General features: G+C 39.0%; 1 protein-coding gene across 1 annotated transcript in view; it reads left to right on the top strand.

The window, feature by feature from the left end:
• The window catches only part of LOC114636388 (A-kinase anchor protein SPHKAP-like), a gene marked incomplete at its 3' end in the record, with an annotated part of 99,506 nt that extends 85,532 nt beyond the window's left edge, over positions 1-13,974 (top strand). Inside the window, exon 4 of the mRNA XM_028784506.1 lies at positions 13,915-13,974. Coding sequence (XP_028640339.1) covers positions 13,915-13,974 — 60 coding nt within the window. The remainder of the gene's footprint in view (positions 1-13,914) is intronic.
• Positions 13,975-14,496: the final 522 nt, after the last annotated feature.

Below are 14,496 nucleotides of genomic sequence, written 5' to 3'. Positions count from 1 at the left end.
GTTCTCAGTTAATAAAATCTGATTGTCAACTAAAATTGCCAGATTATCTCATCCACCTCAAGTCCTGACGGCAAGCTGAGTTACACTATTTACAGAGGACGGTGCCAACCTTGGCCATGCTCCCACTGACAGGAAGAGACGTGAGCTTGTCTTTCCCTTCCTAGTGGGAACAACTGCTCCCAAGCCCAGCAGCTGCCAGGCTGGGTATACTTCTGCTGCTTCTGTTTAGGATAGCAGCATCCAAGGAAGTTCAAAAAATTGAATACCCCAGATTCCTTCTCTCTCTCTATTTCAATTCTTGTGATTCTGTTTTCCAGCAACATCTTCCTTTCCAGTTACAGTAAAAGAAGACAAGCAATGTCAATCAAGTTCACTTGCACTTTGACATCACTTAAATTCTATTCTTAAAACCAGTATGTAGGAATGTTTTCCTTTGGGTTCTTGTAACATCTGATATGTTAATATAGTATATTTGTGTGTGGCACATCATGGCTGGTTTTAATGTCAACTTGCCACAAACTAGAATGTCCTGAGTAGGGAGTCTTTTCTGGAGATGTGTTATAAGTACCTTGATTGATGTGGGAAGACACGCCCAAATTGCATGCAGCATCTTTCGGTAGGACACACCCAAACTGTGGGCAACATATTTTGGTAGCAATCTGGATACAAATGGCATCGGAGAATGTAGATCAGATTCTCTCCTTGTGCTCACTTGGCCTTACCTCTTGCCCTGAGTTAATTCACACTGATGTTACCAATGATTCCTCTTCTGATGTGAGAACCACCATTTCTTTCTAAGCTTTATTCAGCTTTGATTTTGAATCAGAGAGCTGCAACTCTGAAACTTCCAGGCTTCTAGTGCCATAATGAGACTGCTGAGATACCCAGCTTCAGGGTGACTGACCAACTAGTGGTTGTCACCTCCATCTCCCACTAGCAAGAGACAATCACTGTAAGATTACTCTGAGAGTGAAGGCACTCACCCTCACCGACCAAAACCTACCAGGTTTTCACTTCTCAGATGTGATTCTGCTGTAGTTATTTTAAAGGTGACTGTGTGTGTGTGTGTGTTTTATATGTATATGTGTATTATATATATATGTGTGTGTGTGTGTGTGTGTGTATAAAGTCAGCTTTATACATATGAATAAATATGTGAACACATACAAATATATGTGACAATATATAAATATATGAACAAGTCATTGGAAATAGATTCTGACTACTACATGGAAATTCTCTTTTGGGGACACACTGCTTTGATTTCCCGTTCCTGTGTTGTCTTTTGTGAATTTTGGAGATAGCAATAAATAGTACCTCCTTTTTTTTTCAAGAGATTTTTCAAGCGAACTGAACATCTGGCCCAGAGAAAGTATTACAAAGACTCTGTTACCATGGAGAGTATTAGTCCTCAGTTCTCAGCTGGTCAGCCTTATAAACTGTCTATTTGTAATGAAATTTGCCCATCAAATCATTGAGAATTTGTCTTTACTACATCATTCTCTAACACCTATTCTTCATCATCAGAAAGGAAAAGAGACTACTCAGATGGGGCAGCTGATTTGATTGCAGCACAGTTATTACAATGTAAGGTTGGATCTCACACTGCAGAGCTCTGGTTATTGATCAGAAACATAAAAAAGCACAGTCTCCTCCATGGAGGAGACATGATAAAAACTCTCCCATTATGATGTCTCCAAAACCTCATTCCACATCCCAGAATTATCGAGAAGAATATGGAATAAAGCCCACAGTGTAGTGCTGAGAACATGCTGAGCAGTAAGAAGCTTTAGTTCATGACTCCACTAGGAATTGACTTTTTGACTCCCAGGGAATAGGGAAACCCGACCTTCTCACCATGCCCCTCCTGCTGTTCTCTTCTGCTTCAAGTAGTCTTTTTTCCAGTTTCATGTTAAGTAATTCTCTTACTCTCTCACCCCACCCTTCTGTGAGACCTCTTCCTTCTCCACATATTTGCCCCATTTAATTTCATATCTACTGACACTCACCATAGTATAATATACATATGTAAAGGTTAGACCCTGGAGGGGGCTGAAGAGATGACTCATGGTTAAGAATACTAGCTACTCTTCTAGAGGATACGAGTTCAGTGACTAGGTCATAAGGTAGCTCATCAATGCCAAAATCCAGTTGTAAGGGATCTGATACTGTCTTTGAGCCTTTGGGGGGTAACTGCATTTACATGTACATAGCTGCACATAGCTGCACGTACACAAATAAATAAATAACAATGAAAATAAGTGTTTACGAATGAAACAAAAACTTAGAAACTGGGATCCACATATCAAAGCAAACGTGTGGTGTTGTCCTTCCTACTCTGTGTTACATCATTTATAATATTTTCCAAGTCCATCCATTTTCCTGAAACTTTTATAATTTGGCTTTCCTTCAAAGCTGAATAAAATTCATTGTTTTTATATATAATATTTTTCTTATTAACTCATCTGTTGATGGACAGTTAGGCTGATTCTGCCTTGTATTTGGCTCACCCTCAGATAGAAAGTCAACACTGAGAAATGGACGCTTTGTATTCAACAGAATAGCAGAGGCCAGCTGCAAGTGTAATCCTTCATATATGTAGGAGTGGTATGACTTTGATGACCTTGAACTATTTATTTATTGAGCCTTGGTTCCTAAGCTGTAAAAGATATCCCTAGAGTGATGTCTTTGAGCTGAGGGAGGATCACCCAAGATAAGTCAAAAACAGAGTGACACACCTGGCAGCTGCCACCATCACAGCTGTCAATGTTCTTTATCAACAGCTCCTTGAAGAAGGCATGGCTCTATGTTGCCACGCCTCTACCCCTGACCACAGGGTTTCACACTGTGGTGCCTCAGTATCTTGGGAATAGTGAGATAGCTCTGACAAGTAATGGAATAATGACAGAGTGTTTTGCACAGTTGTGGCTTGGAACCATGAGTTTCCATCATTTAGGCTTAGTTTTTACTTGGAACTGAGTTTATTAGTGATTGGTTATCTATAGTATTTTCCCCTGTGTTATATTAGTGTGCTATCTTTTTTGAAAAGTCTCACCAAAGACTCATTTATAAAATCAACAAATATGAAGTGTATGTGTGTGTGTGTGCAGAAACACTTCCATATTGTACGTATTTTAGTGTTTCTGGTAGAAAGATAAACGGAATAGAATGTCAATATTTCTGATGTGGTAAACATTTGCATCTCTGAGTAAGATCCTTTAAAACTAATTATAACTATCAGGTATTTATAAAAAAGAAACATTGTTATTGCCTTGAAATCATATGATTGTTCTAGGGCTCATTTATGGCTGGTGAAAGTAGTTTAGGCTGCAAGCAAATCTCCTTGTTCTGGATACAAGAGCCACAGAAACAATGAAATGTGGAGAGGGTAATCAAATAAAAACAGTGCATGCAAGTCATGGTTTCGAAATGCTAACATCACACAGTCTGATAATATAGGAGGAAGATCCATATAAACCCTCACATAATCGGGCCTGGGTGTTTATAAACAAAAAGACTGTAATCTAAAGTCAAGAAGATGCTACAAATAAAAGTAATTCTATGCAGCAGACCTTAAGGCTGAATGCCTATGCTCTCAGTATCTCACTTGTTCTCTCCTCTGGTTCGCTTTATCTCTCTCAGGTTTGCTCATTTCTCTTCTGATGCCGACTTCCACCTGTCAGAACGGGCAGGATTTCATGTACATGTTATATTTACTAAAACCTCCAAATAATGGTTCTCCTATCATTTAATGTAAGCATATAGAAGAAATCAACTCAGAATTGTTTTTAATTTTTCCTTCAATTTCATTCACTTCTTAACCTATGTTTTACTTATTATTTAAGAATTTCATACACGTATATGATGTGTTTTGATTGCATCCACACCCAACACCCTTCCATCCAAGTCTTCTTGGAACCCGTCCTCAGCTGTTATTTTTAATTTACCAAGGCCAAACAGTGCTGGCAATGAGTTCAAAATGTGTGTGAGTGCAGGACCAACCACTGGAGCAAGGACATGTTGTCAATAGCCTGGAACTTAGCAAATCAGGTATGAATTAGCTTCCTGCATGGATACTAAGGGATGTCAGTGCCTCGGTTTATTCTCATGCCACGGCCTCCACACTGGGGCCACGAGTTCTGTGTTGAAAAAAAAAAAAGCCACAGAATTGTATTTGGTCTGTTCATCCCAGATAAGAAATGTATTGACCTACAATAAAAATCATTTGAACTACAGGGATCTAGACATCATCCTCTCAATTCTGTTTATTGAAATTACTTTTCAGATCCCATTTTTTCAATTATTTTCATCTCTGAGTGTGCAGTATATGCACAGGTGTCTATGTATGTGTGCATGTGTGTGTACAGGTATGTTCACTCCTGGGGAAGGACAAAGCCTTATGACAGTATGGCTCTCTTCAGTTCCTTTTCCATATCTTTAATGAATTAATTTGTTACTTTGAGACAAGGTCTCTCAGTGAAACTACAGCTTGGTATTTCAGCTAGACCGATAGTCTAGAACAATAGTATCCTCCTATGTCAAACCCTAAATTCATGAGTTATAGGTCAGCACTATTACGTCTGGCTTTTTCTTGGGTGCTAAGAATACAGACTTAGGCCCTAATGTTTTTGTAGCAAGTACTTTACCCATTGAGTCACTTCCCAGGAGAATCAGAATGGTCTTAGATTTCTAGTTCAGTCTTTTTCCATCTGTGTGACCCTGGAAGTTGAAAGCTCTGGTGTAGGAGGAACTAAGGTGGGAGGAGTAAGGAGAAGAGGTGGAAAAGGAAGAGGAGGAGCTAGAGAGAGACAGAGATGTAGGATTGATGGAGGTGGATGTTCACGTGTCTGTAGCAGTCAAAGGTAGTTGGTATATCTAGGTATGGTATTGGGCTACACTTCTGACTATATGGGCATCTTGTTACTGATCATTACCAAATATATAAGCTTTTGGATTTTAAGCATTAGAGTCTCATTTTCCTATTGGGCCCATGTGGATGGCGGGATGGTTGGGGCAATGTCCAGCCTTGCAGAGACAGCGTGGGAGATTGGCAGAGCCATCTTCTACGCTGTCATCTTGTGGGTGGCAGGGCTGGTGTTTCTAGCTGGCCAGTTTCTAGCTGCAGGCGCGCACGTGGCCTCCAGCCAAGAAACATGGCGACTGAGCTAGGCAGAGCCACCACAGCTTAGATAGTCGGTTTGACCAGTGGCCGGTTTTTAAATATTTACTACAGCACTCTGGCCCTCAATTTCTTCATCTGCGCATAAGTACAGCACCCATGCTGCACTAATGTATTTGTTATGAGGGTAGGGTGGGCTGAGGTGAAGGCACACAGTTCAGGTCTTGGAGAGCAGCAAAGCTTATCACTACTGTTACTACTACAGTTACTGATGTTACGGCACAGTGACGAGCCAGACCTGTCAACGAATCCTCTTGCTCTGCATCTATGCATCCAGCTTCAGACATGGCAGAGAGCTCTATCTACTTTTCTGCTAAATATTACTCTGTATCAATCAGATGTAGTTGACCATTTACTGTCTAGAGCAGCCTTTAAATAATTCTTTGCTCTATTTTAAATTCCATGACACTGGAGAAAAAGAATTGGGGGATAGAGAGATGACTCAGCAATTAAGAGCACTGGCTGCTCTTCCAGAGGGCTTATGTTCATCTCAGCATCCACATGGCAGCTTACAACCATCCCTAACTCCAGTTCCAGGGGATCCAATGCCTCTCCTGGTCTATTTGGGTACTGCATACATGAAGTGTACAAACATACATACAGGAACAACTCAACACATAAAAACAAACAAACAAACAAAAAAACAAAATAAAATGAATCTTAAAAAAAAAAGAATTGTAAGGTAAGCAAGGAATAGTAACCCCAATATATATTTTTAAAAATCTGCGTTCAGATTCTATTTTTCATAGAAGAAAGAAACCTTTTTGCAGCTTCTCTCTCTCCTTGCTCCATTATGACAGCCTTTGCCTTCCCTGGCTGGATTAGTTTCAAACACATCCAATTTCCTCTAGTTCCTGCCACTTTAGACCATAACTATAGTTCAGCTCCGTCATTTGTAGAAATCAACTCAGAAAACATTTACAGCCACACATTTCCTAACATGGGAGCAAGCGATAAGGGATTGTATGACCACTCTGTGAACAGATTGGGATCTTATTAGCGGTTAAATATGCATGTATCACACAACCTAGCAAGATAATAAACTTCTGCAAAGTCAATCTCAAGGCCAAACTCAAAGAAAAAAACCTTAAGCTATGGCCACATCATCTTTGGGTGTCCTTTGCTACGACCATACCTTTCAATAGAAAGAGGTACCAAGAGTCTTCCAGACAAGATGACAATGCCAGAGTACAGTCAAAGATCATCTTAACATTTCCTAAATTCTCACTCAGAGGGTTTTAAAAAAAAAAGTCACTTCCTTGAAAGGAAACCAAATTTTAAAATTTTACATGTAAAATGTATGTTTTCACATAATAAAATATTATTCTGCAGTAAAGTCTAATGAACTACTGATAAAGACTTGGTATAATTGAACTTAAAAACATTGTGTTAGCCAGTCTTAATAAAACCACTTATTGTACATATTGTTACATTTATTTTAAACGCCCAGAATATACAATTCTATGGAAGATATAAAATAGCTGTGTAGTTGTTTATGTCTGTGGAAGGAATATGTGAAAATTACATTTGACTGCTAATGGAATATTTCTTCTGAGAGTGAATCAAAGCCAAAGGAAGATATCTTGTGCCTTCCTATATTGCTGTCTGCCTTAATGCTATAAGACTAGGTTCTTCAATGAACTGATCACATCACTTTGGCTAGGTTGGCTGACCAGAAAGCTCTCGGGACCTTCCCATCTCTTCTCTCCAATTTTGGGGTTATAGAGACAGGCAGTCATGCCTGGCATTTTTGTAGGTGGATAATGAGGATTTGAACTTGGATTTTCATGTTTACATAGCAAGTTCTCTTACCCACTAAACCATGCCTCAATCCTCTTACCCTTTGTTTATATATAGACAGAGAAAACTTTTCAAGCAGATTGATCCCAAATAACCACCTAGAATAGCTTTAAAAATTATTTTTAAGCTACCAGTAAAGTTCATTTTATGTATGGTTAGTTAAAATATCTAATTTTTTTTTACAATTATCTATAGTTTCTACTGTGTGTCTCATCACAAACTGCTCAAAAAGCTCTTCCAAAAACATTTCAAATGTATTTTTAAAATTTTGACAGTAAGAAGAAGCAGAGAAGTCTGACAGCCCTGAGTGTAAATAAAACTTGCATTTTGTATGATAACTGCAATTACTTGGAAGCAGTAACTGTATACAAATGCAATGCCGTCCCAAAGAGTCAAGTGTGTTCTAAAACGGCTGACAACATGACACCGTGCCAACACTGATGGAAAAGTGTTCCATTTAGCATCATCAACCCAAACTGTTAATCACAGAAAATTATGACATTTTGAGAAGATAAATTCAGTCCAGGGTCCTGCATCTAGCAAAACCCTTTTGCTAGCAGGAAGAAGTCAGACAGAGTTGTTTTTTTTTTTTTTGGTTTGGTTTTTTGTTTTGTTTAATTTTGAAAGCATTGTAGGGCTCAGCACTTTGATACTGTCAAATTAAGGGATCTTGTCATAGCTCCCATGGGCAGATGGCTTCATTGTTTAAAGTGGCTGAAAGGACTGGTTTTCTTCAAAAATAAACCCTAAGTATATGTTTTGTCATAAACAGCATTCAAAGGTCTACATTTTAAAGGCAAGTTGACATCCTGCTCTTAAGGAACTGTTCATAAGAAATATCTCTATAAGAATAAAAGTTTTTAGCTGACTTCAAGAGACATGGAGATATTAAAAATCAAAGATATCACCTGGCTAAAATCCTTGGTGTCATCTAGCCTTCTGCCAGTGACTGCTCATGGTGGGTACACAGCATGGTGGTATCTCTTTACTGTTGCACTTGCCTATCTGGATAGTCTAAAATGTTGACTGGAATTGATTCACAGAAACCTAAAACTGTCCATAAGCAATATAGATTTAGCACTGACAGTGATCACCAGTTCTTCTTATGTGTTCTCAATTAAATTCAAAGTTCAAACTTGTTTTTAATCCAATACAACATTGCTGGTTTTATCTGACATCATTTGTCATTTACCTCACACAAATTGTTGTGATCTATAGTTCAACTAAATTTATTTTATATTACATTGTTTGAGTAGATCTTAATGCCAACTCTTTAGCATGTCAGAATTTCATTAAACATACACACATACACACACACACACACACACACACACACACTAATTGAGATTACTTGACTAAATAACCCACAGTATGAAACAGAGAAAACAGCATATTGTCTATGAATATTCATATATATATATATATATATATATATATATATGTTTAAATTATTGAAGAGATCAGATCAGAATATGGCATTATTTCCTTGCTGACATTTATTCCTGCACCAACATGTACATAATGAGACACAGAAGCAGCATGTGAATGCAACGTTGAGAGTCCAGCCATAGAGGCAGTATTGCTAACCATGCAGAGTGGGGAGTGTCTGAGCTCCCTTAGGGTGATGTGTTTCCACCTGCTTCAGTCAAGTGCAAGAAGCAGACCAAACAAAGTGCCTGCAGAGGTAAATAGATGCATTTTATATGAAGAGAAAGAAGCTTGAGTTCCACAGAAAACATCACTACCTCTGGTCTCTCCTCATAACCAATCATTGTTCTCAACATTTTGCTTTTTTTTTCTTGTTGTTTATTTTTCCTGCATCCTTAGCAAACGTTCATAGGCAGAAAGGGAAAGTTCGTTTAAGTACTTTACATCATTGTCAGCTGCTGAGCTGACGCCCCTCCAGTTAATTCTTACAAAATCTCTCCAGTTTCTCCCTGTCCTTGTCACAAAACACTTCTGTTGAGGCTCCTTAAGTCATCACTTAAATCAGGAGAGATGACCAAGGTGCCGTATCTGTCTCCTGTGGCAATGTGTGCCACCTGAGACAGGAGTTCCATTTCATTCATTCATTCATTCATTCATTCATTCATTCACATTGGGCTGGAAGAGGGCTCAGCAGTTAAGAACACTCGCTGTTCTTTCAGAGTACTGGAGTTCAATTTCCATTGCTATATTCCTTTACAGCTCAGAATGGCCTGAAAATCTAAGGGCAGGGAGTTCAACATCCTACTCTGGTCTGTTTCCTATTTCTGTTTTGAACGAGAAAAAAGAAATTCTGTAAACACATCCAGCTTTCCCCAGCTCCTTCCTGAGTTCATTTGGCAGTACTTGGACTTCCTCACACAGGTATCTTGCTGAGAACTCTATGCCATCTGTTCAGGTAAGGATATGAGCCAGAACAGAAGCTATGCTTTGATGTGCACTAGCTGATAGCTACTGCAGCTTCAGTGCACGACTATCACCACCATAAAATGTTCTCCAGCCTACAGAACCAGAACACAAAAATCCCTCAAATTTTATGATTTATCCACACATCACTAGTCTAACAATACCCTCCACAGAAGCTTATTTTACCTTCTTCTTACCAAGAGTCTCCATTGCAAACTTCTAGCCATCAAGTAGGGAAACAGCAAAAGCTAACCCATAAGTATCTGTCAGCACTTGTGGTGCAACATGTGTAGCATGAAATTTTGATTTCCTCTTTCATTCAATTCCTCTAACGTATTAAAAGATACTCAAAATTTTCACTATATCAGAGGAGAGGACTTCTGCTTAGGAATCCTATTTCTTTGGGCTTTACAGCATGACTTCTCCTCTCCACAGGCAACACTTATTGCCGGATTATTGCTATTGGATGTAGTCATGGAAATATCACCCATTTATTGTGTGAATGTTCTCCTGAGCTCACCTCAAATCTGCCTTCCCTGGGATAGCCCAACCATCCCAACATCATTCCCCATTACACACAACTTGTCACCTCTAGCTCAGGTCACGATGTTGTTCATCATTTTAGGGATGTGTTCTCCTTCCAGACACCTACCTGCATGAGAACAAGAAGAATGCCTTGTATTGTCTGTCTTTTGAACACATAGCCCAAAGATCATATATCATAAAGACAATGAACACTTGATCTCATCTCAAAATGTCTTACTCCTCCCTACCATTTCCCAAGGTTTCCATATAGAGATCTGTATTGTCAGTTAGGGGTCAGCATGAATGGATAATTGAATCCCAAGGAAACAATCTGAAGTCACAGGGAGTTAGATTTCTAAACAGTAAACCAATCATATGGACCATTTCAACAAGAAACAGATAACTGTAAAACTGTCATAGGTGCACTTACAAAGCTCTCTGGATACAAGAAGTTCTACATCCAAGGCCCCGGACTAGGGACAAGAAACATTCTCAAATGACTATGTTGAAAATTTTTCAAAATGTAAATGATTAGCTATGATTTCTACTCAGATTCTCACTGCACCTCATTTCCCCTCTAGACTGACTCCAGGCTTTTGTGAACTCTGCCATGAGAGAAATTGGATGGGGTTGTGTTTCTGAAATATACTCTGTGTGGCTTTGAGCCCTTTCATATACACATAAAGTATTGCTGTGTGAAAGAATGGCTCCCACAGAAAAGGAACAACCCATCCCAACACTGTGACATGAAGGGGGTCAGATCAGATATCAAAGTCATATTAATACATACTCCAGTTCTCAGTACGCCAAGCAGAAAACTGGAGTAAGAAGAGCTAGTCTATGTAGAATTTCCAAGCCATCAGCCATGTAAAATGTAAATACAAAACTGGCTTTTCAATAATGCTCAGTCGACTGAAAGTCCTCTCTGGGAAGGATTTTCATCCACTATTACAACATCAATATTTATAAAGAAAACATTCATTTTTCTCTTATTCATCAGAATCTCACAAAATTATTATTCCAAATTTTTACATTTATAAGGCACAAAATCATAAGAATTCTACAAGAAGTAAGTTTGTAATAACTAAAACATGAAATGAATTGTGTGGCAACTCCCCACTAAGATGGTAATTAAACTAAAAATCAGTGTAACGTTTTATAAATAAGAGTTTGAGTAGCTGATATTCACTAGACTATATAAAACTGTCTTCACTTTCCATGGAGACGATAATATTCTAAACCTGCTTCTGAAAAGAGGTGATTAAAGAATATACAATCAGAAATTAATGGAAAGGTGTTATGGAGGCATATTGGGTAGTTGAAATACCACTTTCTGGATATTTCCATAGTTTTAATATTTGAGAGGCTCTTTCCTCTTCTTTCCTCTCCTCCTCCTCCTCCTCCTCTTCTTTCTTCTTCCTCTCTGTATCTCTTTATCTCTGTCTGTCTCTCTTGGTATGTGTGAGGATGTGTGTGTGTGTGTGTGTGTGTGTGTGTGTGTGTGTATAGAGGTAGTTCAGAAGACCCCCTCAGGAGTTGATCCTCATCATCCATTTTGAGACAAAGTCTGTTGTTTCAACTCTAGCTGTACCATGATTCTGGGGATTCTTCTTATTAATCTTTTTCTTAAAACAATTACAAATTATCCCCTGATAGTGTAGTGTATATATGTATATATGTATGTATGCATGTATATGTGTATATTGTATATATTAGACTCTAAAAATCCCGACGTGATAGCCTACCACAATACAGAAAGGAAAATATTCCATGCCAAATATAAACAGGAAATTGACATATATCAGCAAAATTTCATATCGCAGCTCACAGTGCCTGAAGGAGTTTGTCCCTCTATAACAGAAGCCTGTATTGGAGGTCAGATAATCGCTATCCTAAATGGCTTTCATTGGTCTCTGTTGTGTCTTTTCCTACTGCGATACTCAATAATGAGAGTTTTGTGATGTCCGGGGACAAAGTAATGGCCTTTTAAAAGGTGAGTGGAGAATCATTGCAATAGTTCAATGTCCGCAGTGCTGACTTTGTGGTATGAAAACCCTGCACGCTAATGGATATTGAGCCAATTTTTCCAAGGTCAAAATTCCAATTACTATGTGACTCTTCAAATGGTTCTAGATCCTGAACCATTTCTAACTTCCATTTACTCTGCTTGCATTGCATTATCTGCAAAGGGACGCAGGCCCCATGGCTCCCAATTTTCCTGGCAGAGTGTCCTGAGGAAACAGCTTGAATCAAAATGAAGGAGCGTCTCACAACCTTCTCTCTCTCTAATACACATCAAGCTGCCTCAACAAGTACCTACTGTGGTACCATGGTACAACAAGTACCACAGGATGCAGTTATGTCAGCCCAAGAGGCTTGGAGAAGTCTCTCACGTGGCAGCAGAACTGTAGTCATCTACTGTACGCTCCAGCAGAATATTAACCATACTAGCTAGGATCTAAAGCTTTCACTTATGGGCTATTCTTGTTTGTTGCTGCTGCTGTCATCTTAATCTAAAAAATGAAAGAGTTGATTCAGAGATCCCCTGGCCTTGTACAAATCAATTGAAATCAGAAGGCTCCACGTATCTTCAGGGATCTAGTAAAGTCATCCATATTATTAACATGCTGATGATGTGTTGTTGCAAAAATTATTTAATCCCGACCCGGGGTTTCCACCCTGCCTTATACCATTTAGCTCCTGGATTAAAGACATACACAACCTTTATATTTTCAATAAGCCTTAATTGGCACTAGAGCTGTGCCTCTATCCACTTTCCTATTAATAATCTCTAATTATTACTCACTACGTTTCATCTGGGCTGCCCATAACTCCATCTGGTGAGCCCTCAGGGGCACATATTTATGATTCACTTAACCCATGGTGGCTTCTCCTTCATTCTCCACGTTCTTCTCATGGTTCCTCTCCAACACCAAGCCCAGGGAACCTAAACCCCACCCAAGTCTCTTCTGCCCAGCTATTAACTGTTGACATCTTTAGTTACCAATCAGAAATAACTTGGAGCAAAGGCACACAGTGTCACTTTGTTCTATGAGCAGATTCTCTGGTATCTGGGACAACCAGGTCTTGGGGCCCAATACTACTAGTATTCGATACAAACAGCAGCAGGCCAACCCACTACAGTGATGTTCTGTATTTTACATATTCAAATATTCAAAGCAAGTCGCTAAGAAGAATCTGAACAAATATAAGACCTCATTCATTTCTTCTCATTTAATATAACCATTCCATGATTTTGTTGCACACACTTCTTTTTCTCCCAGCCTGGGCTACAGTTGGATCTTTCCTCTGTTACATTAGGCATCACCTAATCCATGCTGAACAGTCTTGCTAGCTTCTATGAACCTATCAAACCTCCTTGAAATTGTTCCTTAATCCTCCCTCCAACCCTATTTTATTGCTCATAGTATTTATCTATCTGTATGATATGTTTGAAGCTTAAAATTTAAGTTGGAACATGTCATTTCATTGTTGCTTGAAAATAATATTTAACAAAGTACCCATTATTTTTAAACTAACCGATTTTCTCATCTATCTAAGAGGAACAACTGAGGACAGACTTTTATAAAACTAGAAAAATTAAAAATAAACTCAAGCACCCAGGCAAACAGAAACCTTTAAGGCAGACATTATTAGGAGAAATGGAAAAATATCCTCATGATAATAAGCAGGGTCCCAAGGCATTACAAGTCTCTTTAATTTGTTTCTTTTATTTTCTTTTCTACGTCCTGAGATTTGATATAATATAAACCTGAAGATTTTTCTATGACTTGAGCATAGGCCTATGAAAGCAGAAGGACATTTGCCATGATCGTTGGGACATGTGAGGAGGAGGCTGGAAATTCTGGTAGAGGCCCAAACTGAAGTGATGATCTCTATATGAAGCTATATAAACTGCCTAAGACTTTAAAACTATTTCTGTGACTATTTTTCAGGGTTTTCTTCTAACAGGATGGATAGATTTCTCACACAATTGAGTGTTTTGTTTTCTCTTTCAGGTCTGCTTTGTGAACCTGGATGTCAACAAGGATGCCTGCAGCACAGAAAACCTGCAACAGGTAACAGCTGGACCTGGAGCTCTCCAGAAGATTGTGACAATGGGTAGACTCTGTCTATGGTGGTCTTCTTAGAAGGATGGATGACATCATCACTGCTCTTTTCTCTGACCTTGCCCTACAGCTTTTCATGCTGTTAGTCCATGATGTGTTTGAAAATCACATCAGAACTGCAGAACTGTTCAGAAAGGCATCCCCCCTCATCCGTCAGCATCCTAACATGGTCCTTCCTTCCTATTCATACCATAATCTGGTATGCCTTTTCCAAGGTATATTATAGCCAAGTGAAGGCAGCCAGCCCTTTCCTCTGGCCCTTGGTATTACTCTTTCCATTTGTTTTATCAAATCTCATCTCAGCTGTGTCTCTGTTGTCTTACCCTTATCATGGGCTTGAACATTCTGCACCACATAAGAGCCAACTTCCACCCATCTCATCTGAGGTTGATCTCTGGTGTAAATGCTTGACTGCATTAAGCAGCTGAATGTCTGTTCAGTTCTTAAAAAGCTGGTAGATGCTGGGCATTC

This window comes from Grammomys surdaster, unplaced genomic scaffold (assembly GCF_004785775.1).
Source record: "Grammomys surdaster isolate TR1022 unplaced genomic scaffold, NIH_TR_1.0 123830, whole genome shotgun sequence".
NCBI lineage: Eukaryota > Metazoa > Chordata > Mammalia > Rodentia > Muridae > Grammomys > Grammomys surdaster.
The sequence above is the reverse complement of the archived record's forward strand: the minus strand, read 5'-3'. Positions and strand labels throughout refer to the sequence as shown.